The 26560-nt window shown below is 34.2% G+C and overlaps 4 protein-coding genes across 10 annotated transcripts; 2 read left to right on the forward strand and 2 right to left on the reverse strand.

Annotated features, from left to right (window-relative positions):
* The first annotated feature begins 1739 nt into the window (after positions 1-1739).
* Positions 1740-12850, forward strand: LOC124424244. Its single transcript, XM_046963027.1, has 5 exons — positions 1740-4408; positions 10193-10336; positions 10592-10893; positions 11005-11261; positions 11584-12850. Exons 1-5 carry the CDS (start codon positions 4096-4098, stop codon positions 12335-12337), a joined length of 1770 nt encoding a protein of 589 aa, XP_046818983.1. The 5' UTR covers positions 1740-4095; the 3' UTR covers positions 12338-12850.
* On the reverse strand, positions 12781-15971 carry LOC124424227 (ATP-dependent RNA helicase DDX24). 2 transcript variants are annotated; one of them, XM_046963002.1, is made up of 11 exons: positions 15883-15971; positions 15594-15782; positions 14997-15483; positions 14697-14923; positions 14482-14627; positions 14087-14379; positions 13795-14017; positions 13627-13738; positions 13446-13563; positions 13195-13372; positions 12781-13121 (listed from the first exon to the last, which is right to left on the reverse strand). In XM_046963002.1, the coding sequence occupies exons 2-11, from the start codon at positions 15777-15779 to the stop codon at positions 12848-12850; spliced, it is 2244 nt and encodes a 747-aa protein (XP_046818958.1). In that variant the 5' UTR covers positions 15780-15782; positions 15883-15971; the 3' UTR covers positions 12781-12847. The 2 variants fall into 2 exon arrangements, with proteins under 2 accessions (XP_046818958.1, XP_046818949.1); XM_046962993.1 differs by having other exon boundaries at positions 15855-15892.
* A 274-nt stretch (positions 15972-16245) lies between these two features.
* On the forward strand, positions 16246-18253 carry LOC124424253. Of its 6 annotated transcripts, none has more exons than XR_006942278.1 (4): positions 16246-17033; positions 17133-17369; positions 17459-17681; positions 17806-17851. XR_006942278.1 is itself a non-coding variant. In XM_046963060.1 (4 exons), the coding sequence occupies exons 1-4, from the start codon at positions 16472-16474 to the stop codon at positions 17853-17855; spliced, it is 948 nt and encodes a 315-aa protein (XP_046819016.1). In that variant the 5' UTR covers positions 16250-16471; the 3' UTR covers positions 17856-18253. The 6 variants fall into 6 exon arrangements, 5 of the variants coding, with proteins under 5 accessions (XP_046819001.1, XP_046819024.1, XP_046819016.1 ...); XM_046963060.1 differs by having other exon boundaries at positions 16250-17033; positions 17583-17681; positions 17806-18253; XM_046963045.1 differs by having other exon boundaries at positions 17459-17851.
* A 144-nt stretch (positions 18254-18397) lies between these two features.
* On the reverse strand, positions 18398-21364 carry LOC124424236 (conserved oligomeric Golgi complex subunit 8). Its single transcript, XM_046963014.1, has 10 exons — positions 21191-21364; positions 20954-21025; positions 20719-20843; positions 20363-20638; positions 20078-20291; positions 19821-19981; positions 19433-19708; positions 19162-19350; positions 18934-19089; positions 18398-18840 (listed from the first exon to the last, which is right to left on the reverse strand). Exons 1-10 carry the CDS (start codon positions 21243-21245, stop codon positions 18484-18486), a joined length of 1881 nt encoding a protein of 626 aa, XP_046818970.1. The 5' UTR covers positions 21246-21364; the 3' UTR covers positions 18398-18483.
* Positions 21365-26560: the final 5196 nt, after the last annotated feature.

Raw genomic sequence — 26560 nt, forward strand, 5'->3', positions numbered from 1 at the left:
CTCGAACGAGCGTCATAAAATTATCGCTCGTTTTGCGCTGTAATTATCCTCCCTTTCCACCATCACTACTATCACCACCACTACTATCTCCACGTATGAAGATCCACGCAAGAGAAAAGTTGAATCGAATTCCTCCTTATCCTTCCGACGGATCACGTTTCGTTATCTTTCAAAATCGGAAATTGGAAAGAAACTATATTAAAGTTTAACGAGTAGACGGAGAGCGTGCACATACTCTTGTTCAGTGAACGCACCACTGTTCCATGTAATTCAAGAAAGTTACTTCGACGTACGAGGCACGTTCTCCGCTACGTTCACTCATACTTCATTCTCATAAATTATGTCGTGCGTTCCCGCGATTACGCTCGCGGAACCCTTTGTTTCGTCATCATATTTGTCCTCGTCCTCGTCGTCGTTGTCTTCTCTAGAAAGATAGAGAGAATGGAGAGAGAAGATTCCGTACCACACCCTGACTTGCCTGGTAATAATAATTGTTTGCGCCTCTTACATCGAAAATGGTGTCCTTGTCCTTGCAAGGCTACCACTATATATACTCAAGACTCTTTTCCAACGATCCTTCTAGCAATGCCGTGGGAAAATTGTTACGATCGTGATAGCACCCTTCCACCCCCACCTTCTTCCATCCTTCTCTTCCTCCTTCTCCTGCAACTAACATCGTCTCTTATAGGCCGCTCGCTTTGACTGATCTTTTACCGAGATTAGTTCCTATCTCTTGTATGGTCTTTACTAAACGCATCCGTGGTAAATATAGAATTAAATGGACCGAGACATTGCTACCGACATATTAATAAACTTCACATTTCACATACCTCTCTCTCTCTTCTCTCTCTCTCTCTCTCTCTCTCACTCTTTCTCTCTCTCTCTCAGAATTTCTTTTCTTTCACTACTCCTGCTATATCTTTCTCAAGTATCGTCGAGGTTCTCTTTTCGTCCTCGTAACTTCACCGTCATTAAATATTTTACAGTTTTTCACATCGTCGAATCGATATATCGAATCGAATTGAAATCGTTTGAGGATAGAAGTAACTTCGAATAAACGAGTTGTTCTTTAAATAAAACATCGACCTTCCAAGAAAAAATAAAAATAGGAATGATCGTGAAAATGAAATCAAAGGATAGATAATTGTAAAGCGTGAAGATTTATAATATTTACTTATATAGTCGTGAAACAAATCAATTAAATCAGCAAATATTTTAAATCAAAAAGCGATTATTCGTTCTTGCGATGATATGCTCGATAATAGGATATTGCTCATTATCTGTGTTGCACAATGTCCTGTTTTTCTTTTTTTCCTTGACTTAACGTAGTCAAGATTTCCATCGTTCATCGAGTGCAACGAGTGATCGCTTGCGCGTAACGCGACAACTCGATATTGCATTATATCGATGAAGCAATAAAATCTAGCAATACTTTACGTATATGAGTGTGTGTGTATGTATGTATATATATATATATATATATATATATATATATATATATATTGACTAAAGATAACACGTATCGAGACACAGTGTCGATGACGATATAATCATAAACTTATTATGAAAGCAAATATTATGAATTAGTTAAATTTTATAAAATCTATTATCTACGGATTACATTATTTATTTACAAACAACTGATAAAACAATAGTTTCGTAGAAACGAGATCGTAGATACATTCGTAAAAAAATAAAATAGAGGAATATAGTTCTTCACAAAGTAATTTAACAGAAAGGGACACGCGTACGTCCGGAGGAAGCTCCATTCCGCTCGATTACGCTCCAAGAGAATATTATATGGAGGAACTATTAAGGGCGGTTCGCTTCTGCGGGTAACAGCTTCTCGAGCATAATGGTAGAAGGATCCTTCTATTGAATAAACCCACGTCTCGCGCGTGAGGTTGGAAGAGGTATAGTAGTACAACGTATTCTATTGAGCAACAACGACAACAACAACGAGAAGGAGAACGACGAGGACAACGAGAACGACGACTTGAAGCAAAGTTTGCCAAAGACTGTTCGGCCGAGTACAGGCTGGTAGCATAGTGTGACGTGTGAGATAGTAGAGGAAGTGGTGGTGGTGGTTATGGTGGTGGTGGTGGTGGCGATGGTGATAGTGGTGGTGGTGTTGGTAATGATGATGGTGGTAGTGCTAAGATACAACGTGGTTGTAGGTCCACGAGATACAACACATACTACCAGCCTACGTGTTTCTTCTTTCTATGTGTAGTGTCAGGAGGCCTCTTACGCTCGGCTCACTTTGTGCGAGGCGTCAGTGACTTCGCGTCCGCCGCTCCGATCGGATCTTCTCCTGGATCAAGTACACGAAAGCTCATGTCTTCGTTCGTACATCGTTCGTTGAGTATCTGAAAAGCATTTAAATAAAATCCATTAAAAAGAAGTCGTGAATAATTTTGATTAATGTGCTCCCCGACGAGCCTTCGAAACTCCATATTTATTCTCTTATAAAATAGATATGAGAGAAGAGAAACGGTCCTGTAAAAACATTCGACATATTATTCAAACCTTTGAAAGATGAACATTCCAGAACTTCACTCCAAGTGGAAAAATCTAGATCGTTCGTTGTTTTAAATAGAATGCTAGGAGAATTCGTTCGTTTAGATCACGATCTCTCTGGTGCGATTTAAAATCGCGCGATAAGAAAACTGCTGCTGCTACTGCTGTTGCCGCTGCCGCTGCCGTTGCTGCTGCTGCCGCTGCTGCTGTTGCTATTGCTATTGCTATTGCTGTTACTGTTGCTGTTGCTGTTCCTGTTGCTGTTACTGCTACTCCGATCGATCGCTTTGGTATGCGAGAGAACGGAGCGAGATATCGAGGCATTTGAAGGGCTCCCCATGGCCTGCGAGAGAACGCAAAGCGATAAAACTTGGAGAACGCAAGAGGGAAGGAGAAAGAGGGATATGTATCTTACGTAGCACGTGAGAAAGCAGAGATGCACCGGTAAATCGTTAAACGCGACGGGGATCGAACCGCGGGAGATAACCTGCGTGCAAAAAAGAGAAAAACAAAAAAAAACAAAAAGAAAAGAAAGGAAAGAGATACGTATAGAGAGAAAGAAAGAGAAAAAGCGAGAGAAAAGAGAAAAGAAAGAAACAATGAAGGAAGAAACGCAGTATACTCGATAGATCCATCTCGATCGTGCATCGGAATCCTATTGAATCTTTTCCCGCCGTTTGAATCGATCTCGATCGATCGATTGAAAAAAGTCCAGACTCGCGAGTGTATTTTTCTTTCGGAAGCGTTTCAGAAACTATCCGCGAGTATCTAGAACGTGCCAAATCGAACGTCTCTACGTACTACGAATGCAAAATCGTAAACCTCGATTTCACTACGTACTGTTGCAGCTTGGTAACAGTTTAGCGTACAGTGAATGAATTTTGTCATTATCGATAAAAATTCAAGAGGGAAATACGAAGAAGAATCGAAATATTAGATAATAAATAGATAGGTAATAAAAAAAGAAGGAAGGAAGAGAAGACAACACGTTAAAAGTGATAGTGAATGGCAGGGTACGAAGACGCCGAGTGACATAATCGAAGAAAGTGCCAGAGAAAGAAAGAGAGAGAGAGAGAGAGAGAGAGAGAGAGAGAGAGAGAGAGAGAAAGCGGTATAGAGAGAGTAAGAGGGGAGAGAACCGAACCTGTTATTAACCGGTAAACGCGCAGCCGCGCTCCTGTCAAGGTGGTGGTAATGAATCGGCGAGAAGGTGCAGAGATTCGAAATGCTTTTAAAGACAGGGAACGGTACGGTCATCCGACCGGTGCGAAAATCAAATGACGAATCGCCCGAGAGATCGGGCACAATGCTTCTTCTTCCTCATGTGTTTCCTTTCTCGTACGGTCCTCGAGCTTTTCAATCGTTCTAATAGAAAAGAAAAAAAGAAGGAGAGGAGACTCGATCGTGATATGTTGGAGAGGTGTTTTAGAGAAAAAGACAGAGGAAAAAAGAGAAGGAGTTGTGTCGTCCTTGTGATCGGCTAGATTAAGAAAGTAAGAGAAAAAGGAATAGGAAGAGAAAAAAGTAAAAAGGAATAAGAAAAAGAAGAATAAAAACAAAGAAAAATAAGGAAGTATGTCGTCGAACGGTGAGTTCTCGACAATGTCCAGCGAGGAAATGCCCTCGTTACCGAAGAGTCTGCCGAGTTCTCGCGAGGCGACGGCCGAGGGTAGTTCCGGCTCCACTGGTGGATATATGCCGCTTCGAGAGTTCCTAGACCGATTTTCACTACCAAGGGTCGTCAGGCTTGAGGGTACCAGCGGCAGGCCTGTCCTCCTTTATAAACAACAACAGAGATCTCTTCGAGTCACTGCTACCTTACTGATACATCGATATCGACATGACGTTAAAGTAGGACCAGAAATTGTCATTCCTGAAGGTTATCCAGGTAAGTTTTTCTTATCATTATAGACATATCATATTTGGAAGGTCAACGTTCTGATTCATCCTAAAAAGAATTTCTTTCTTTATATTCCTCTTTTATAGAGGTGCAAGGAGTAAACTGTGAAATTGATGGCACGCGATACCTCGTCTTCTCGCTCCAATTGATCCCAGGCAAATTGTGTAACAACATGCGTGGTGACCGCGGCGAGCTTTACAACTCGCTCATAACTTTGTATTTGCTACGTGGCAATGTAACGCAGGCTTATGTAGTATGTAGTATATAGTATGTATCTATATCGCGAGAGTAGTAACAGTAAATCGCAGCAAGGAAACGTTATTTAACGCCCACGAATTCGCGGACACGCGGATGGAAAGGGAGCATTATTCACGATGAATCCAGGACACAAAGCGAAATCATTTTTCTCTCTACCCTTTGTGCCCACGTATGTCTCTATGTACACATGAGTATTATACATACCTATGTATATGTACATGTCTATATATATATATATATATATATATTTTTTTTTCTTTCTTTTTCGTTCAAGTGCAATAACAAAAAGATTTTTTGATTTCTTTTTTTTTTTCAATCGATTCGAACCCTTCCAATATCCTTCCTAGGATAAACATCTCAGACTCGACAACGCTAGTTCTTCGTCGAACGATTCTATTCGAACGATGGAAAGATCGAGAGTGCAAATTCTCAGGTGGTCTCGTGTAAACGGAACGCGCCGTGTTTCGAAGTCCAGTTGCGCTCCCAATGCGGATTTCTGACTAAACCGATTCAACTACAAGTTTCCCTTCTGCGTCATCGTTGGAATTTCAACGCGTGCAACGCGCTTTCGTTTCGAGGCCGCTTGACTTTCGTCACACAACTAATTCGATTAGTTTGACGCACGTGTGTGAAATTCGCGATTCGATTCGTGATCGTGAAAGAGCACGAAGGCATCTCATGTAGTTTCCTTCGTCGTTATTCCATTGACCTATTTTAAGGCTTGTTTGTTTATTGCCTGAATGAACTCATTTTCCTATAACTGTGTGGCTTTTCTTTCTTCATAAAAGAAAAAAAGAATGATAATAAAAAGAAAATAAAAAATAAAAAAAAAGAAAAACGAAAAAAGGAAAGAGGAAAAGAAAAATAGAAAAGAATTTCTCACTCCGTCGAGCAACATCAATGTTAAACGACGATCTTGTTCTTCCCTTCCTCGAGATCTCACGAAGAGTTAAGACGTTATAGCAGGATCGAAACGACGTCGTTAACGTCGAAGGAATTAGCGAGACGTCTTTCGTATCGTCAATGCGCCGTCGCCTTTCGTATCGTTCGTAATTTTCTCGCCGATGTGGAAAGAGAGAAGGCCACGGCAAAAAGGGGTACCACTACTCGGCTCGTGATTCTCTTCCACGAAAGAAGACGAAGAGGAGGAGGAAGAAGACGAAGAAGACGAAAAAGAAGAAGAAGAAGAAGAAGAAAGACGAAGAGAGAAAGAGAGAGAGAGAGAGAGAAAGAGAGAGAGAAAGAGAGAGGAATATAAAGCTGCTGTGAGAGAAGCAGCATTAGAGGCGTATACTCCTCTCTTCGTGCTCGCTATATATCATCGTAATCAGCTTACGTTCGCGTGTAAAAAGCTCGCAAGAAAAGCAAGCCCGTCTTTTATCCTCTATTTTTATCTTCTCGATCCACGAAGAGAAAGAGAAAGAGAGAGAGAGAGAAAGAGAGAGAGAGAGAAAGAGAGAGAGAAAGAAAGAGAGAGAAGGAAAACGGTAAAACGATGCTGGGAAGGAGCAAATGAAGACATCGTTTCGTGGGATAAGAAGAACATTATTGCCATCTCTCCTCGAATCAAAATAGCTAAAGTAGAACGAGATACGTATACTGAGATTGAGGAAACAGTAAACGGTTTGTTCCGTTTGTCGAGTGTCTCCTACGATGGATTGGAAAACAAATTAAAAAGTAAAAAATGAAAAAAGAAAAAACCATCAGATATAATTATACGTGGTATAAAAAGGATAATAATAGCCAATTTGCTAAGATCTTTTAAACTTAAAGATGAAAGAAAGCATAATGGAATTATACGATCTACCTGAAAACGAAGGATTTCCGTTTCTAATTTCATAAAAAGAAAAAGAAATAGAAATAGTAAATGAAAAAGGTAGAAAAAGAGAGAACTATATATATATATATATATACATATATAGGTACCTTAGTCTTCTAGGCGTTCTTGAAATCGGTAGTACAGCGAGAAACGGAATCCACTTCAAGAGGAACTTGAACCTTCAACCAGGATAAATTTACTAGGGAAGATTCATCACTAGGATCCCGATTCCAAGGACCGATAGTGAGAATGCACGATATCGCACAAATCACTAGCTCTCGCTTAACCACCATTCGCGAAAACCCTTGCAAACGACTTCGGGCTCCAGTTTACAGTAATTTATTAGGCGTGTAAAAGCACCGTCGAATGCCACGAGATAGGTCAATGCCCAGACTTTCGATCGAGTCACGATTGAATCTACTCTTTTGCGTATAACTCGAACGAGCTCTCTCTCTCTCTCTCTTTCTCTTTCTCTCTCTCTCTCTATATCTCTTTCTTTTTTTACTCATTTCTTCCTTTTTTTTTCTTTTTTTTTTTATTTCTTTTGCACGTGCCATTTAAAATGATGCCTCCTAAAATTTTATGGAACGGTTTACGAGTTAATCGTATAACCGATCGTTCGGTACCATTTCGACTTTGTAATACAGCAAGAACTTTTCATTGAAGAGCCGACAACACTACTCGAACAAGATTTATGAACCGTGATTATGAAAGAAAAAAAAAAAAAGAAAAAAGAACCCAAAAAAGAAAACAAGAAAAGAAACAGAGAGGCTTTTGTTGAACCTTTTGATATCTCTGTAATCTCGGACGGTCTTGAAAACGAGTTGTTTTGAAGGATGTTCCGATGTACATGCTAATTTGTGTTTCTACTAATAAATTATACGTTCTAATGACTCTTCACTTTATCAGCGTGAACGCGATTATACGGTCTTAAAGAAAATTCCCTTCGTAAAATCTTGTCTCCCGCGTTCCGCGCTTTTATATTCACATTCGATATATCGTTATTATTCCCTCAACTACTATTTCCTTCTTTGACGGTTTTATGTGCAACGAGAACGTCGTGTGCCAAACGAGTCCTCGACTCGTCCTGAGTCTTGATTTTAAATAAAAGTCATTATGACGTAGCTATAACTCTTCGAAACCGGATACAGAGAAATTATGCGGATAGTAGCGGATGGGTAACTCCTTCGTATGTACTTACGCTTTTCCCCATTACTACTTTAACGTAAAATTTCATGTATTATTAACAACGAAGTCAGTCGTTTTAAATGTCTTTTCAAATGCTTAATCCTAAATATATAAGTCTCGTCAATCTAACGGCGAGTTCGATTGATATGTTAATGAAAAAAAGAAGAAAATAGGAAGGTATGCTCGAGAAAAAGGTTCTTTCCCTTTCTAAAAGTTGTGTTTAAAATTTTGAGAGTTCGACGACCTAAAGCAAGATAATATCTGTTTTTCTATTGAGGCAACAGCCTGCTGGCTCGTAGGATCTATTGTCCCTTTTCATTGAAAGAAAATGTTCATCCCCGAATATCGTCCTTTAGTTGGTTATGGACAAATCTGAATTAGGATTGATTCCTTAAAAATACAGAGTTAGAACGTGACGGGGAATAAAATAAAGATTGAGGAACATCTGTTTTCACAAGATAGGTTTAAAACGACGATTCGATAAGATCACAGATAGAAAAAAGAATATAAAAAGGAAAAAAAATGAAAGAGGATAGTATAATATCCCTTTAATACTGTTTTTCTCTTATTCTTTTTTCTTTTCTTTTTTTTTCTTTTTTTTAATTCTAAACGCATATTTATAGCCACCATGGATATACACAAGTACGTTTGTCACGAAACCTATCTAATGTTGATCTCCCGTGCCGAACGTTAAATTCTGATGCGTGTCTATGAATACCTTTTACAACGTGTTCCGTTTGGTAACGGGTTACGTTTACGACGCTATAATACTCATACGACTAGGGGTCGCCAAGTATTGGTCTATGTCTACGTCTATGTCGCTTGAACATTTCTTTCTATATATACTTTTTTATATATATGTGCATGTTTGTGTGGTATAATATATATATATATGTATATATATATATATATATTATATATATATTATATATATATATATATATATTATATATATTTGTGTTTTATATTCTACTCAAGCCAATTAAATATCTATATATGAAACTAGGATCGAAGACAAAAGATACATCGATCGATCGATAAATCACAAATTTGTTAGTTAAATGAGATTAATTTGCTGTGAAACTAATTAATGGAATAAAACGATTAAGAGATAAATAATTAATGAGAAGAAATAATCTTGAAATCGATCTTCAATTAAACGTCATTGCGAAATTTTTCTCTTTAATTATTCATGCATAACTATGTGCTACCTTGTCAAACGTAATAAACTAAAGAAAATGAGAGAAGACGAAGAGAATATAAAATCTCGCAACGTTCCACCGCCTTCATCTCAGCTAAACTTTATTTTTCTGTATATATTTTTTTTTTCCAAGCGGATGCTACGATCTTGGTAATTACGAGCAGAAAGGCGCTTTAAACAGCCACGTTAACTATGTCGAATACACAGAATGCATAGAAATGGAAAGTAAAGGAAGGCCGTTGTGCAAGAGTGCCTACTCTTTACATTTTCTTTTCCGGACCGATCGTCTCCCCTTCTTTCTATTACTTTAGAACGTTATCTTCGTTCCGTGCGAACATTGTTTCTCTAACATCCTTGTCTTTTATATAATTTAATACAATTCAAATTATAACGATCAGTTGTTTCGCTTAATACATTCTTTACTGATCTCAGATATGCAAATGAATTATTTTACAAGAAAAATTATTAAATAAGAAAAAGAAAAAAATTATTGGATATATAGAAACAATTTCGATTTCATCGGATCTTTCTATTTCTATAATTCGTTCGTTCGTAAAGTTTAATAAAAATTCTTCGAAACTCTTAAATAAAAGTACAAATAAAAATCAAAATAAAAATAATTGTAGGGAGAAGACAAAGGTGAAAAATTCTATACGAAACATTCTCTTTGATTTCGACATAAAAAAAGAAACAGAAAAGAAGTTCGTAGGAAAGAACGTTTCTAAAGAAAGGAAGGAAGGAAGGAAGGAAGGAGAAGAGGCGGCATGCAAGAAAGAGGTAGAAGTAGAGGTTGAGGATAAGGATGAGGAGAATCGTGTTTCTTAAAGACCGCGTTGAACGAAGAGCACGCACGCGCGTGCACACGTGCATTCGCCCATCAGGCCGGCATTCTTAAATCAATTAACGACAACGAAAAGAACCAGCCGACCTTCGATCAGCCAACCCATTCGAGAACAGACTACTGTGTCTCTCGAATCTTCTTCCTCTTCTTTCCCTTTCTCTCTCTCTCTCTCTCTCTTTTTTTCTCTTTCTTTTTCTCTCTGTATTTACTGACTCGCACTACTCAAATCGTTTCTCTTTGGAGTTCGACAAAATGCCGCTGTTTTTATGATCCTCTACGACGAATTTAAGAAAATACTTCCTCTTATGACACGAATAACCTATCCTTTTCGTAGAAATAAACAAATATTTTTTTCGTGGAATAGAACCCCTTTGTCGGTAAAATTCTAACGAGATAAGAAGCTCTTTTACCAAAGTTTTTTTTTATATATAAATAATACAATTTTTCTTTTTGTTTTTTTCGTAGGATGGTTTTCTGTGATATCTGGCAATAACACAACAGGTAGTGCACGAGTCTACAGAAGGATGGAATCATTGGTACGAGCCGGTGTGCCAGCTTTCCTTTTGGCGGCGCCATTAAGAGCATATACACTTACGCACTCGAAAATGGGTAATTCATTTTTTTATTAGAATTTTCAGAATTTTTCTTCTATATCAAATTTTAAAATATTTATTTCGTTAGAAATTTTATAAATGTTCTTTCTTCTATCTCTCTTTCTTTTCTCTTTGTCTCTCTTCTCTTTATAACAAATGAAAAAACATCTATCTATTAAAAATTTTATCATTTTTATGTTATTAAAATAAACAATTCATTTCTAAGATTCAAAGAAATCCATAAATTTCTTTCTTTATTATTTTGTTTTAGAAAATGGGAATCTTCGTGCTCACTACACAAAAACCACGATACGGGCCGGTGAGATACTGCGACTGATAGCCGTTTTTCAAGATACGAGAAAATGTACCTCGGTTACTTTTGGTATCTCCGGAGGATCATCGGAGAGGGATCAATACGCGCAATGTTTGGATCCTCATGGACGAGAAGTGTTTGCACCACTCTCAGCGAGGGGTGAATTTTACGCGATATGTCAGAATGGAAGTACGGATACTGGAAGCGATGCAGTGCTTTATAAAGTTCATCATCTTGCGAAAAGGCCTTTACCTTTGAGAGTACGTTACATTTTCGTCTCTTCTAACTATTAAATTATAATATTTAGTTTTTTGTTTGTTGAGTTGCAATTGAATTTTCTTCAAATTTAGAAAATATTTTTACTTTCATAGGTACGACTGATAGCAGGTCCATTGCCGGTTCCATTACCAAGAGAATACGGTGGTTTGATGCAACTGGAATCTTCGACGCGTGGTCCTATCGTTTTAGGATGTATAGTTCCAGAAAGGCCGGTCCATAATCCAGAAATGCTGGAATTAGTAGTATCTGGTAATGGTGCACCTAGAGTAAGAAGAGCACGATTAGGTTATCCATCAGAAGCAAGATTGTTGGCATCACCGAAGATGCAAAGACTCCTTGCAGCGTGCAGGTAAAATACATTATCTCTTTTCTAATGGACATTCCAATCCGTTGGTAATAGTAAATGATTCCGTTATAGATTCAATGATTTCTAAAAAAGAAAACTTCTCTTTATAAAACATTAAAGTCTGTTAGACGATTCTAACTTACCATTTCTCTTCGTATATAAGATACACGATGGAACGCGCAAGTTCTTTAGCATAAATGCAAAAGACACGTTCAAAGTAATGCGACATATACGTCGATGTCACGTAGGACGGTACGCATTCGAAAGATGCAAAGCGTTCGCGAATGCATGTTCGAGCGTGCCTTAACTGGTTCTTCCACTTTAGCCGAGCAGTCGGAGATCGTGCAACGGAACCACGAGTGGCACCTTTGAAATTACATCCAAGCACGGAGAACTTAAAGGAGATGCATTTGAAGAAGATTAAGCCGAAGCCGGAAACAAGACCGATACTTCAGAGTTTAAGGGAAGGCCTGGAGCAACTGAAAAAGACTACTGTTAGAGAAAGAAGCCGGACGAGGCAGAATTCTGGAAATGGTTTTCTAGAGAGGATCTCGAAGCTTGCTCAAGGTGGTCGTAACAGAAATCCCGCTAAGAAATCAGCGTCGTTCACATTCGCTGTTAGACCCGAAGTCGCTATGAAGTCTCAGGAACGCTACTCCAGTTTGGAGCCAGAAACTACCTCTCGACAGAGTCGCGCGGACTCTTCTAAACAACCTGTACAAAGATCGGTGTCGACCAGTGTCTTAGAGGTTCCACCAACGAACATCGAACTTCAACCGAATTATTCTCGCGTCCGTGACAGCCTGACACCTCTTCCGCCAGTTCCACAACCGACGAAGCCCAAAGCCGATGAGATTTACGCCGAGATATGCGACAATAACACGACTGTCCAGATACAAAACTGTCCTGGAAGTCACGTCATGGCTAGCATTAAGATTATCGTAAAGGGTAATGACGCTCCATTGGAAGAACAAAATCCAATCCGCAAGAATAGATATATCAATTCGATAATAATTAATGATCAGATCGATTCAATTATCAGCACAGAGGACGAAGTTATTTACAATACGATATTTTGAACAGATTGGATTACGATTTATCTATTTCAACTATTTTTTTTCTGGAGCCATGAGAAATACCATGTAGAAAATAGAGATGGGCTGTGCTTCGTGATCGATATCGCACCGATCGTACTTCTCTCGTAGTTATTCTTTTTCAATTTGTATTATATTTAAGTAAGGACAATTTTTTCGAATAAGTATGCGTAAGTTTAGTTACAAGTCTAATATACTTTGTACATATCTTCTGCCACATGTATTAACTGTAAGAAGGTTACGTACGCGTGCATATTAAAACTGCAGATCGCTCGATGTAATTAATAAAAAAAAAAAAAAAAAAAAACAAAAAAAAAACAAAAAAAAACAAAAAAAATATGACTTTGTAATTCATGGATGATAAAGCTGAAATAACACCAGTTACAAATAATCTTTTTATCACCTTTTAAGAATGACAAAAATAAATGTATGTTCTTGATGTCCCTTCCCTTTTTCTTTTTTATTAACCTTTGTACATTAAATTTATTTCGAATTTCATACTTTTCTTTTCTTTATTGGTCTTTTCCTCTTTAAAGAAACTACGATCTTATTCGTCGTTTTTTTTGAATTCTCTTCTAAAACTTGTTTCATTATATCAATTGCTTTTGAATAGCCTTGATTTAAATTGTAATCTGTATTAGTATCCGGATATCTTCCAGAGAATCCTTTCGGAACTAATGGTTTTGATAAGAGAGATGCTAATTGATATCTTTTTGCCTTTAACGAACGTCGTAAATCTGCTATTTCCTTTGATTTCATTGTTGTTTCTCTAAAATGAAATACAGAAAAGATCAATAAAATAAAATTAAAAAAAGCATTAGTAAATATGAAAACAATATTACTGCTGATCTTCATCCAAAATGATATCCATATCTTCTACTGCTTTTTGTAACCATCCTTTATGCACATTATTTCTTTTGCATTTTAATACTAAATTATCTATTTCTCTAGCAATATCGACTCTTTCCTTTACAGCTATTAATAGTCTGTCTATCACTGGAAATGTAGGTATATCTTCAGCTAAAAGAAAAAAATAAAAGATCATATTTCAAAGAGTAATCAAAATAATAATTAATGATAATCGTAAACTTACTTCGTCCTAGAGTTTTGCACAATTTACTATAATTCTGTTTTTCTGATGGTTCCATCATAAGAATTGTTATTCCTTCTTTTTGAGCTCGCGCGGTTCTACCACTTCTATGTATATAACTCTAAAAATTTATTGATAAGACAATGCATAATGGAGTATAAATTATTATTCAAGTAATACATACCTCAGATGTTCTAGGGACTTGGTAATGTATTACATGTTCAACGTTAGGAATATCTAATCCCCTTGCAGCTACATCTGTTGCTATCAATATACCATTCTCATCACCCTGGAATCTGAATTATTTTTTTTTATAATTACAGGTCATTAAAAATCATTTATAATCTTTTACCTCTCAAGATTTTTTAAACGTTGTCTTTGTTGCATGTTAGCATGTAAAGGTAAAGGATTACATTCTAGTACGTTAAAAAGAGTAGCCAAACGTTTAACACAGCCAACACTGTTACAAAAGACTAAAGTTCGTCCACTGTGTCTTTTTAAGAAATAATAAAGGTAATAATCTTTGTGATCTATTGTACATGCAATTCTACATTCTGTCAAACTTGTAGCAGTACCTGAGCATAAAAATTAATGATATAATTTGTTTTTTAATAAGAAATACGTCAAGTTAATAATTTACTTACCAGTTTCCTTTGTAATGTCCACTATTTTTGGATTCTTTATTTTTAACATGTCCATGATTTTTTGTAATTTTTGACCGGGTGTAAGTTTAAATATTTTACTTTTTCCAAATCTTTTCTTTTTCCTTTGTAAATAATCAGGAATATCATGAACTAAAGTTAATGTAGCAGAAAATACAAAAGTTTGTCTTTCCTTTGACTTCTTTTCATTTGCATTAATTCTTTCTATTATATTATGCAATTCTTGAAAATGTCCTTTTTCTAACATTCTATCAGTTTCATCGATTGCTAAATACCTGATATATACACACACATTTTTATTATTTTCTTATTATAATCATTATATTAGAAAAAAAATGATAGTTTTAGCATTAAGTTTATTATATTTATACACATACTTAATAGAACTCAATTGATTCAGATGCACATTACCAAGTTGTATCAATTCCCATAACCTTCCTGGAGTGGCAATTACTATTTCAGGTCCTTTGCTTAAAAGTCTTTCTTGTTTAACAGCAGCCATGCCACCTACTACAACTGCTATCTATATAAAAGAAGATTCATCTTAATAAATAATATTAAATAGATTGATTTTTAATATAATTTTCATTACCTTTATAACAGTATATTTCGCTGCTTTAACAAGATGATCTTTTATTTGAATAGCTAATTCTCTCGTTGGCGTTAATATCAATGCATACAATGGTTTTGTTAAAGAATTTCTTTTCTCCTCTATTTTTATATTATCTATTACACGTACACATCCAATTCCATCAATGTTAGTATTATTTTCCTCTAATTCTTCCTCACTCAAATTATAATTCTCATCCTTATCAGAATCTTTAACATATTTATATGTGAAATAAATAATACTATATCCACATTAAGTCAAAAAATAGATATATATTCTTACCATCTTCATCATTGAAATGTTCGAATTCTTCGTCTTCACTTTCATCTTGTAATTGATCTTGTTTTTGTTTTAGATGTTTATTCTTTAATTCTAATATACCATTTAAAATGGGAATACCAAAAGCTAAAGTTTTTCCACTGCCTGTTTCAGCAGCTCCAAGAATATCTCTATGTCCTAATATTGCTGGCGGCAAAGTTAAAGATTGTATAATTGTAGGAGTATGAAATTTTTGATCTAACAAAGCTCTTATTATCTCATTCGGTGTACCAAGAGCACTCCATGCAGAAGCATTAATGTCTATTATATCGCTTTCATTATGATCAGTCCTATTATCTTTGTTTTCATGTAAACTTATAATTTTGTCAGACTTTGATGGATTTGATTTTGTATTTAATTCTTTGACTTTAGCTTTCTTTGCTCGGGGTTCTATATCTTTATTATTTACAATTTTCTCTACTATATCATCACATTGCCATTTAGATACTGACTAGATAAAATATATATAAAAACTATATTATTAACAGAGCAAAAAGATTTGATAAGATATTTTTCTAATTTTTCCATAATTACAAAACGTTAAAAACAAAAAAGAATTACCTTACTTCTCTTCTTAGACTTATTTGTAGTTACAACAATTTTTCCTTTGCTATTGGATTTTTCTAAATTATAATCGGTTAATTCCTCTATACCGATTAAACCATTAGCATATCCATCAGAAAATACTGCACCATCTAATTTGAATGGTTTCCATTCATCAAAACCAACGTGTTTTAGTTTCGTCATTTTCTTAAACACATGCGATAATTAATGTTAATAAATTTCTATAATTATTTTTATAGAAAAGAAACATAACCTTACTATTGTCAAAACAATGCTAAACACGTACATGTAGTAAACTCGATATTTTCGATTATCGAGACATATCGAAAGTTAAGTTAAATGATAGGTTATAAAAATCTTCCATTATTGCGATTATAGATATCGAATTTTAAAAACACTGCTTGTTTTTATTCACCAATCGAATACAATTACTATAAAATGATTTATCAAAATTGTTTATAACTTTCTATTTGTATAAAGAGAAACCTTTATGTCAACACAAATGCTTTGAAATATATATATATATATATATATATATATACATAATTCCGTTTCAGGTTAAAATTTTTCATTTTATACTAAAATAAATAATGCGTGTAGATTATTAACAAATTTTCTTACAAATAATTATTCTGGTTTTTCTTTCTATACTCTTTTTTTAAGTACAATAACAACTGTATGCTATTTACTTATTTACTTATTATATTATTACAAGTCATTTGTGTATACTTGCGGAAGGTCAGAACATTTCGCAAAGGAAAGAGAAACTCGTATATTCATAATATAATGCTTGATACACGTAGATACGAAATCAAGTTATATTTAATCTGCGTTTGGGATAAAACTCATAAATTTCATTTTATTTAACCACTACGATGTATAAAAAGGCAAATAAAGTGATTAGTACTCCCATTGAAAGTGAATTTCCAAATAGTTCATTGTCGATTTCGGACATAAAGGAAAACTCGTCGGATGGTGTAAAGCAAGTAAATACAACTGGTATTAAAAGAATTGCATCTAATAATATTACTAACAAAAAGAAAATCAAACGTAAACGAAAAGTTAGAAAATTGTATAAGAGAGCTGCAGATTATAATAAAAAAGGAAGAAAATTAATCGTATCGGAAACCTCCGATAGCGAATGGGAAATAAGATCTACAGACACTAATTCGAATAAAAAAGATTTATCGAAATTATTACAAACGAAAGATACAAATATACAAGATCAACAAGAAATTCCATATAAATTATACGAAACTCCGGAACGTATACGTGATGCTAAATATGACGATCATAATGATTTCTTACTCTCACCAACTTTATTTTCTCTAAGATCAAATAATAATTTTCCGATTAAAGATATCGTCGATAAAGAAGATGATCTAGTGTTTTTGGATCAAGATAAAGAAGAAATTGATCATATCTCTCCTATTTTCGGTATGGAAACTATTCGAAATTATAAAAACGATTTTTTTTTAGTAAATCTGCAAATTGATAAGTTGCCTTTTTATGCTCTTTATTATTAATTGTTATTAGTGAGATCGAATCATGTTAAAACGTATCCATCGAGGAGGCAAAAAACATCGACGAAAAAATTATTAGAAAATAAAGAAAATGGAAATTGGCTCCTAGATGTTCGAATACCAACGAATAGTGCCGATTTATTATGGGATAAATATATAAAAGAGCATTCCGATGAATTCTCTCAACATTTTCGATCTAGCGATATCTATAAAACTGATACAGAAAAGGTTGATACACAAAGTGACACTGGTAAGTTTTAATCGATATCATTTCTCGATATTTCTTACAAATTTACACGCGAAATAAATATTTTTTCAATTTATCCTGGCTTTTTTAAGTATTATATTTTTTGTTTTTTATAATGGCGAGCTCCATTTACGTAATATTCGTCCATATAAATCGAGGAATCAGTATATATATGCTCTACAATAGAAGAACGTTACTTTATCTTCTTAAACGCAGATATCAGCGACATTTTGAATATGCTTGATGGACAGAGATTGAAATTATTGAAATCCAAAGAATTGTCTAGAATCAAGGGAAGTTTCAATAAAAGAACAGGTTTGTTGAAAACAAACAATGATAAGATTATTTACATATCGGACAATGAAAATGATTTGAAATCCTATAAATCAAAATGGCGAAGGGGAAAATGGATTAAGAAAAAGGAAAAATTTATTTACAGTTCAAGTGATAGTACGGATTGTGAAATACAAAAAAAAAATGGTAAATTAATATCATTCAACAAATTTAATACGAAGCTTAAAATGAATAAATTTAATTATAAGAGATCTCTTTCGTCTCGAAATAAAAACGACGCATGTGCTTGCTTATCTTCATTGTCCACAATGTCAAAAGACAACCCTAAAGTTAAAATTAAATCGATTGTGTCTTTAAAGTCCATACATTACAAAAAACAATCAAGCGGTAATTATTATATTACGACTATGGAGTCTTCATCATCGTAAAATCAAAATTTATTTATATTTATTTCTCTTTATCTGTTCTACTTATTATTTATATTTCTTTATTTATGTTCCCTTATTATTATATTATACTTATATACATTAAATGTATCACAAGTATCGTAATATATCAAATAATGCCTGTATGTCAATGAATCGAGGAAGATTATGTTTATTGTATTTGGAAAAATAATATAAATTCTAATTTATATTTTGCTTGCTTTGAATCATGTATCAAATTATTATATTTTCAATCATGTCAATTGAAGCATGTATGAAAAGAAAAGTTATTTGTGTATTGTTTAATACATATATAAATAAAAATGTGATTTATTTCATTTATATCATTTAAGCACAAAATAGCACATAATTCACTTCTTTCTTAAATTTACAATGATTTATTCTGATTTAGAACTATCAGGATTTATAGATGTCAAAATGTTTTCTGTTGATTGCGTTGAAATTTGTTTAATATCTCCTTCGGTAGATTCTTCATTTTTTATGTTACATTTTTCTTCTTTGACATTATTCTCTATTATTTCCTTAGTTTCAGTTATTTCTATCTTTTGGATTGACGTAGTAACAATTTTTTCCATTGAATTTTCAGAATTTGTAGAAATTTTATCAGGGCTTAAAATATTTTGCGCAGTAGGCAAAGGTAGTTTAGATACAATAGAAGCTTTTAAACTTGCAGTAGGTGGTAGTAAAAACAGTATGGGCTCTAATATACTTTTATAATCCAAATATGTAATGCCCTGTAATTAAATATTATAGATAACACTATTCATATTATATTTATTTCATACTGAGAAACAGATATCTATAGCAAATATTTTATATGTATATACCTCTTGCTGTAGTACGATTTCTGAAATTCCTAAATGCATTGACACTTGATTTGATGGAAAGATAGCATGTATACAATACTGTACGTAAGGAATTAAATATTCGCTTAAGCATTCTGCAAATTTAATCATATTATCTCGCTCTATAGTAGCAAACGCCTATAGAAAAAATATTCGATCTTAATAAAATGGAAAGAATATACGTGGAAAAATGTATTTGCCATAATATACCTGTTGTTCTTGTTTATAAAAAATTAACATCGCTTTAGCTACAGAATGGAGTGATTCTTGTAAAAGTTTAGTGCACATAGTGGACACTGCAACTGGTGCACATAATCTGAGTTCGTTAAATGCAGAAAGTAATCCATTACAATATTCAGCTAATGGATAAAATTCTACAAGTTGTTCTGGTGGAATTTCCTACCAAATGATATAATATTTAGATATACATTTTTTAATATATATAAGAACAATTAAATCTATAAATGAATGATATACATACAGATTTAACTGCAGTTTCAGACTTAATATCATTTCTTTGTGGTTTATTAATTAATGTAAATGTCTCCATATCTTTTTCAAATTTTCTTGTTGTTCTTCTAATAGCTAATTCAAATCTGTCTCCTATTACTCTTGCAAATATATCAGACATTCGTCCTGTAAAATCAGCACCTACTCTTCCAAACGATAAACCAAAATATGTACATTGACCCAAAATGGAATCTATAGATGTTACACCTGGTAAATCTTGTTCTAATGTTGTAAGGAACTGTGTTATCTACGATAATAATAATAATAATAATAATAATAATAATAATAATAATAATAATAATAATGATAGAAAGTTAATAAGTTTTACGATTAGGAAATTAATAAGCTAAAGATGATACCTTTTCATCTAACCAATGATAAAATATAGCCGATTCATTTACATTTGGATCTCTACCAGGCATTATTAGTTCATCATCGTTGAACATAGCCCTATATTGAGTTATAATATTAAACAAATGTATCCTAGATAACTCTATAGTCTTCGTTATATGAAGATTAGCTAAAAAGGTTAATACAACTTGTTGTCAAATATTGATTATTTGTAAATGTAAATATATATATATATATATATATATATATGACATAGACAACTTACAATCTTCTTTTGGAATAGCATTCAAAAGACTTTGCAACCAACTATCGCGTGCTTGAAGAAATTTTATACGAAGCTCAGGTTCTGTAAAAGCATCCATGGAACGTAAAAGTCCTACTAGTTGCAAACATCTTGGAAGCGGCAAATCTCCTCTAAGTGATCCAACAACTTGTCCAACCATTCCAGACCAACTACTTTCAATTTCTGCTACTATAGACTATATGATTATTTAACAAAGTGTATCATTCTTCATTCTTTTTTGATATACATTTGTTATATGTTACATACTGCTATAATTGGAATATCACCATGCTTAGCCCCTAACTGGCGTGCATATTGAGAAAGTTCTAATGCTTCATTATATTGATTACTTCTTAAACAAGATTCCATTAATTGTGGCATCTCTAATACCTCGAGTAATTCAGCATTTCTCGTTAAAGTTAAACTATTTATTCTTCTACGTGTACTGATATCTTTAGAAGTATCACAAAATGTTTGGCACTTTTCCACAAATTCTGGAATTTTTTGCACCAGCCTATCGAGACGTATTTCGGTCTCATTAAACTGGAAATGACAAAATGATCGATCAATTATCACATTAAACAAAAAAAAAAAAAAAAAGATTATATATTTCATATTATTACCTCCTTAAATATTTCTCTAGAACTCTCTGCAGTTTGTATAAAAGTTTTATAATTTCCAAATACCAATTCTTGAGTAGTTTCTAATACTGACTTTCTTTCATCTAATAAATGATCAGGTTCTTTTGCTATAATTTAAAAGGCATTGTTAATATTGCAAACAATTTATTGGATATTTCGTATATAATAAAAAACTATTTATATCGTCAATATAATTAGATGTTAAAGTAAAACTTACTTAATTGATCAACATCAAATCCACCAAGTTTTGACAGATATTGACCAAAGTCTGAATTTTCCTTCCATGGTTCTATAACAAGTCATAAAAAATATAAAAAATCAAAGAAATTTATGAAACTTCTTTCTATTCTTTTTTGTATAAAATATAAATGTATCAATGATATGTATGTTATATCTATTACGTTTATAAGTAATATTAACATGTTACAAAAAATAAAACTTTCCAATGATTTACCTGGTATTCCTTCAGGAAATACAAGATTTATTACTTTCTCAGTATCTAAATCCATATTTTATTTTATGACAGCTTTATTTATTCATAGTATTATAAAAATTACTTTATCCTGAATATGCACACGTTTTACAACCTATTGTCATTTCTTAGCGAACTAGAACTTACACGTACTATCGTCTATGGGCAAAAAGACGAATCAAATATAATTTCCTACATTACCATCATATGCAATTAGCTTTACATACATCGCTTAAAAGGCATTGCAGTTTTTTCCTTTTTCACAAAGCAAATATATCAATGTATCATGAGGTAAATGTTTAATTCAACATATTTACCATAACCTCAGAAAATTTTAATTTTCTCCACAGAGCCTAGATGGAACTAGTATTGGCAATGATCATGACCTTTTTATTAACCTTATATATTTGTTTAATTATAATTTAACTATCAAGTTTAGAGTTTACAAAGTTAACATGGATTTTCAAAGATCAGACATTCGATAGAATTTATAAATTAATTATTAAAATTTATATGGTAAATGTTAATGGTTATTATTAATATTTATTAAAAATAGAATCAATGAGTGAGTGACAGCTATCATAGATCTACATACATATGTTTGTGTAATATACGTATATATGTTATATTTAAACGATTTATTACAAGGATATTTATCAGCCTTTTTTGCTTTCATAGCGTAAGCATAATTTTGCAGATCCTTTGAGCGATATAAGATGTCCTTATTCCGAGGGCCTCGAGTGCTTCCATTTATAAAGATATAACGTCAGGCACTCTATCGGTAAGAAAATCCGCTTATTCTTACGACGCAGATTTCGTCGTTTGGAAGAGCTTTGGGAAAGCTTCCTTAAGTGGTTATGGCGCTTTGCCTTTGTAGACCTTCGATTTTTGGAAATTTTTGAAGATATTTTTTGAGAAAACCATAAGAAAATATATCTTATTTTCATTTCTTTTCTTTTTTTCTTGAAAACTATCTCAAGTTTATAAGAAACATGATTTAAGGTCAAGAGATTTCGTATCGTTAATTCCTCAATTAAAATTTATTTTCGTTTCTTTCTCCTTTTTTTCGATAAAAGTAAAAGTATATTATTTAAGTATATTATATTTAATGTTAATTTTGTGAAAATCTTTTAGAAGATTTTTTTGAAGACCGAGATTGATGTAGGAAGAAATTTTAAGTCTACGATACGATTAGGCAACATAGTAGAAACGGCGGCGGCTCTATTAGTTACCCTCTGTCTCGGAACGACCTCCTTCCACCGACCTCCGAAACAACATTAAAATTACCACCGAAATTCAATTCCCAGTTGGAAACGTATCGTGATGAACTCGTGTAAGTCATACTAGTACACATCGACAAAGACTTTACGTAGATCGCGTGGCAGGGACGGACTCGTCGGTCGCCATCTTAAATTTGCGTCATCTTGATGGTCTCTTCTCATAAATTAAAATGAATATTAACTGTAACAAAAAAAAAAAATAAAAAAAGATAAACAATAAAAAGAAAAAGAAAAGAAGAGAGAAAAGAGAAAGAGAAAAGGAAAATAAAAGAGAAAAAAAGGAAAGAAAATCAAATCATATTTTTGAAAAAGTATAAATTTGATCGTGTCGGAAAAGAGAGAAGACATTGTTTAGAAGTTAAATAATATATCATCGATAATAATCATTATATAAATGAAACGAGAAAAAAGAAAATAGAGTAATCACGAGAGGGGATGAATGGTGACACGTCCCTGGTTAAGATACAGTATACCTTGCGAGAAAGTGCATATACATGCACGAACATACAAAGGAGAATAACACGTACATTTCCTCGTTCGTACACATGCATATACATATACACATCATATACATATATACATACATATACATATAGACGGTGGGAGCAACGAATAGCTTAGGTTGGTGGTTAGTTAGCGTGCAAGTACACGTATCAAAGGCACTCAGAATCCGAGCTTAACAAAGCCAGCTTTGGGTTTACCAACCGTGTCACGTAGTACGTGTATACCTTACCTGCTCACGCTTCGCAAAACCTAGAACCCCATCCCCCAGCTAAAGCAACGCGAACACCCCGCGATCCCTCTAACTTTGCCCTTAATACGTCAACGAGGAGGGATAAGTTTCGGCAGAGGCAATTAAAACTAATTATTCTCGTCCGTGTCGCGACCGTAATCGGACCTTTCCGATCATGCTTAATTATCTACGAATCGTTTGAAATTTCATTGTTACTTCGGCCGATAATAGAAAGCGATACGACAACTTCTCCTCCCTTTTCGGCTGTCTCGAATAATATCAATTAGTTTCGAGAAAAGCAATTTACTTTCTCTCTCTCTCTCTCTCTCTCTCTCTCTCTCTCTCTCTTTCTTTTTCTCTCTCTTTTCTTCTCTCTCTTTTCTTCTCTTTCTTTTCTTCTCTTTCTTTCTCTTTCTTTTAATTTCCTTTTTATATATCGAGATCGAATCTATTGAATAAAAATGATTGAAAAATAGGCGTGCTTAAAAATAATATTTTTTCACGGACATTTATCGATCGTTACGATTAAAGGTAGGAAAAGAAAAAAAAGAAAAAGGAACTGATCCGTTGGTCGCCGTTGAAAAGAACAACATAATAGCCAGACCGGTGAAGGGTGAACAAATTCGGCTCGAGTGGTAGGTGCTGCTTAGCAAAAGATAAGATCTGGAATCGCGTGTCGCGAGTTCTCGATGGATCAGGGACCGCGCTTTCGAAAAGTTCTGAGCCAAATGTGCAACTAAGTACCTACTTAGCCACCGTTCGATGCATCCAAGAGTAGAGGGGGATCGAGCGATCGCATTTGAATGAGAGATTTAGCTAGCGGATTTTCCTCTCCGATCGTGCTATTGTGTCGTTTAAACTCGACCACCTGACGTCTTCTTTCCGAGCGTTAAAACTCCCTTCTCAAAGGGAGATCCTCTTCTTTTAGATGGATCATTTTATTTACTTCTTTTTTCTTTGATTTAATATTACAAGTTTTATACGACTTACAAGTTTCTACAAAATAATTTCGCGATCGTAATTCTACGAAGACTCAACAGAGTTTAATGAAGAAGTAAATCGAACAGCTGCGAAGACTGCTTTTTCCAAGCCACGGCGCCAATCTGCCCTGGAGGATTCGACGAGGATCTAATGGATGGGACCACGCCCAAAAAATTAGCTCAAACGAATAAACGCGACTGTCCTCCAAAGACTGAAGAAGTTTTGTCCAATTTATCATTATCGTATGGTAAGACTTTAAAATATTAATTAATTAATCGTCATATCCATTGAAATAAATTTTACGATTCGCGAGGATATTTTTATGAAGATATTTATCGTACGAATATCCATCAATTTACGTTACAAGAAAGAAGAAAAAAAAGGAAAAGAGAAAATGAGAGAAACGTCCTAATCGCCGTGACAATACTTTATCGGAATATCTCGAATGATGTTTTTGCACCCCAACGTGCAGGAACGTTCGCCCCTTCTCGTAATACGCGTCACCCCATCTATCGAATTATTTTGATTCTGCGATAATTCATCCCTAATACCATCTCGTCCCCGTGTCTTCATCCTCATCTCACGTGACAAGAAAAAAAATGATCGAGACCCGATTCTGAGATTCTTTTTTCATGGAAATGTAAAAAAGTAAGCGGCCTCCACAAGGTCCTTTCGTTGAATTTATGATCTGAGATTAGTAGGATTAGATGTAAACTGCAACCAATACGCGAAAATTTAAGATCCGTGAGTTTTCGATCGAACATATGTTTTTTTTTCCATTAGAACAAGTAATCGTATCTTTTTTTTTTTCTTTTACAAGAAAACTAATTAAGAGAATGGAAATATATTTATTATTTTACTTGATATTATATATTATTATGCAGATACATATAGTACTTATATGTATCAAATAAATCGTTTTTTTTTTACTTTTATTATAGATTTTATGTATTATTTTCGGATATTCGAGATATTATATAACAATCTAATTAGATTTTATCACAAATTTAACGATAATATTTCACAATTAACTACGATCCGATTAGACAATTAATGTTGAATTTAACAAAATAGCATATATTAATGACAATCTATACAAGATCATTCGACTTAGAGTAGCTTGATCAAAAACGATTATTCAATGATATTAAAATTGTGAATTAGAAAGAAAATCGGTCACCCTAATTCATTAGAATGGTATTTTTGTAATGATAAAGCTGTAGATGTTAGATTGAGAGTTTGTTGAAGGGCTTAAATGTGTAGATCGTATTCATCGTTAGAATGTTTGATCCCCAAGCGTGAAGCAAAAGGATCGTTAGCTCGAGGATCGTAGATTCGAATCCTTTGCCCGTTACGAATTCTCTGTTCGGACGATTTCGTTGTAATTTTTGGAAATGTACGAACGTGTCGAACTTGTTCTGGCAGCCTTCTACGTGCAATAATCCGCGTAGAGGTTCGTATTGTCGACATGAAATTGAATTTTCGTCGATTAGATTTTCGGCGTTTACGGTTGGTTAAAGCCAACAGGAGAAGAACACGGCAATTGTGAGCACGCCCTGCTTAGACAGCTGTGTAGAAGAAAGAGAAATAAAGAAAAAGAGAGGGAGAGAGAGAGACAGAGAGAGAGAGAGAGAGAGAGAGAGAGAGAGAGAGAGGAAGAGAGAGAGGACACACTGGTACCTCCACCTAAACTTTTATACGATCGACCAACCCCCTGATTCCAACATTATTATAATCTGGCCTCGGGCCTAATTTTAGCAGATCACGGAACCGTACCTAATTCATTGTCCGTCTCCTTGAGAGCTCGTTGCCTATAACTAGGCTAATGCGAGATCGATCGCGTTCGTTGGAGCCACTCGCAAATTCGTACTCTCAAAACTAGCTTGAGAATCGTGAAAGAAACTGGAAGAATTTGCGAAAGTGTCGAGTTGTCTACTTCGAAATCAGAGGAAAGTAGTAATCACTTGAGAGATCTCTTTCGAAGTGATTGAAATATTTCCAAGAGATCTGTTCAAGCAGCTCGACGATTTGAATATTCCACCGGGTAATTCGAACCTGACAAAAGATGTTATTCTGTCCTTACGATCCTTACACTTCCTATCTATCTCTTTCTAACTTGTTCGTTCGATCGTTCTCTCTCTCTCTCTCTTTCTCTCTCTTTCTATCTGTCTTCCTTACGAGACCAAGTTCCTATCCCTCTTCCTATCCTTTTCAACGAGCTCCCGAGGGAGAGACAAAGTTTGTGCTCGTGCCAGGCGTCTTGGTTAATCACTATAATTGATATTCCGTTGATATCACCGCGGCGAGTAACGGAGTAACACGGTAACGAAGTAACCCGATTAAAGGCAGTCTCTTATT

Source organism: Vespa crabro, chromosome 1, assembly GCF_910589235.1.
Source record: "Vespa crabro chromosome 1, iyVesCrab1.2, whole genome shotgun sequence".
Taxonomy (NCBI): Eukaryota; Metazoa; Arthropoda; class Insecta; order Hymenoptera; family Vespidae; genus Vespa; species Vespa crabro.

Bases quoted from the DNA above. Each gene is read 5' to 3' on its own strand.
- LOC124424236 (XM_046963014.1), bottom strand. From the start codon at position 21,245: ATGGATTTAGATACTGAGAAAGTAATAAATCTTGTATTTCCTGAAGGA. The intron at 21,026-21,190 runs GTAAATCATTGG...GACTTGTTATAG, and splicing joins ATTTCCTGAAGGAATACCAG to AACCATGGAAGGAAAATTCA. The intron at 20,292-20,362 runs GTATGTAACATA...ATAATCATATAG, and splicing joins GTGATATTCCAATTATAGCA to TCTATAGTAGCAGAAATTGA.
- LOC124424244 (XM_046963027.1), top strand. From the start codon at position 4,096: ATGTCGTCGAACGGTGAGTTCTCGACAATGTCCAGCGAGGAAATGCCC. The intron at 4,409-10,192 runs GTAAGTTTTTCT...TTTTTTTCGTAG, and splicing joins CATTCCTGAAGGTTATCCAG to GATGGTTTTCTGTGATATCT. The intron at 10,337-10,591 runs GTAATTCATTTT...ATTTTGTTTTAG, and splicing joins ACTTACGCACTCGAAAATGG to AAAATGGGAATCTTCGTGCT.
- LOC124424227 (XM_046962993.1), bottom strand. From the start codon at position 15,884: ATGTACGTGTTTAGCATTGTTTTGACAATA. The intron at 13,739-13,794 runs GTAAAAGATTAT...AAAATAATTCAG, and splicing joins CGTTTAAAAAATCTTGAGAG to ATTCCAGGGTGATGAGAATG. The intron at 13,373-13,445 runs GTAAGTTTACGA...TTTTTCTTTTAG, and splicing joins GTGCAAAACTCTAGGACGAA to CTGAAGATATACCTACATTT.
- LOC124424253 (XM_046963035.1), top strand. From the start codon at position 16,472: ATGTATAAAAAGGCAAATAAAGTGATTAGTACTCCCATTGAAAGTGAA. The intron at 17,034-17,132 runs GTATGGAAACTA...AATTGTTATTAG, and splicing joins TCATATCTCTCCTATTTTCG to TGAGATCGAATCATGTTAAA. The intron at 17,370-17,582 runs GTAAGTTTTAAT...TCTTAAACGCAG, and splicing joins TGATACACAAAGTGACACTG to ATATCAGCGACATTTTGAAT.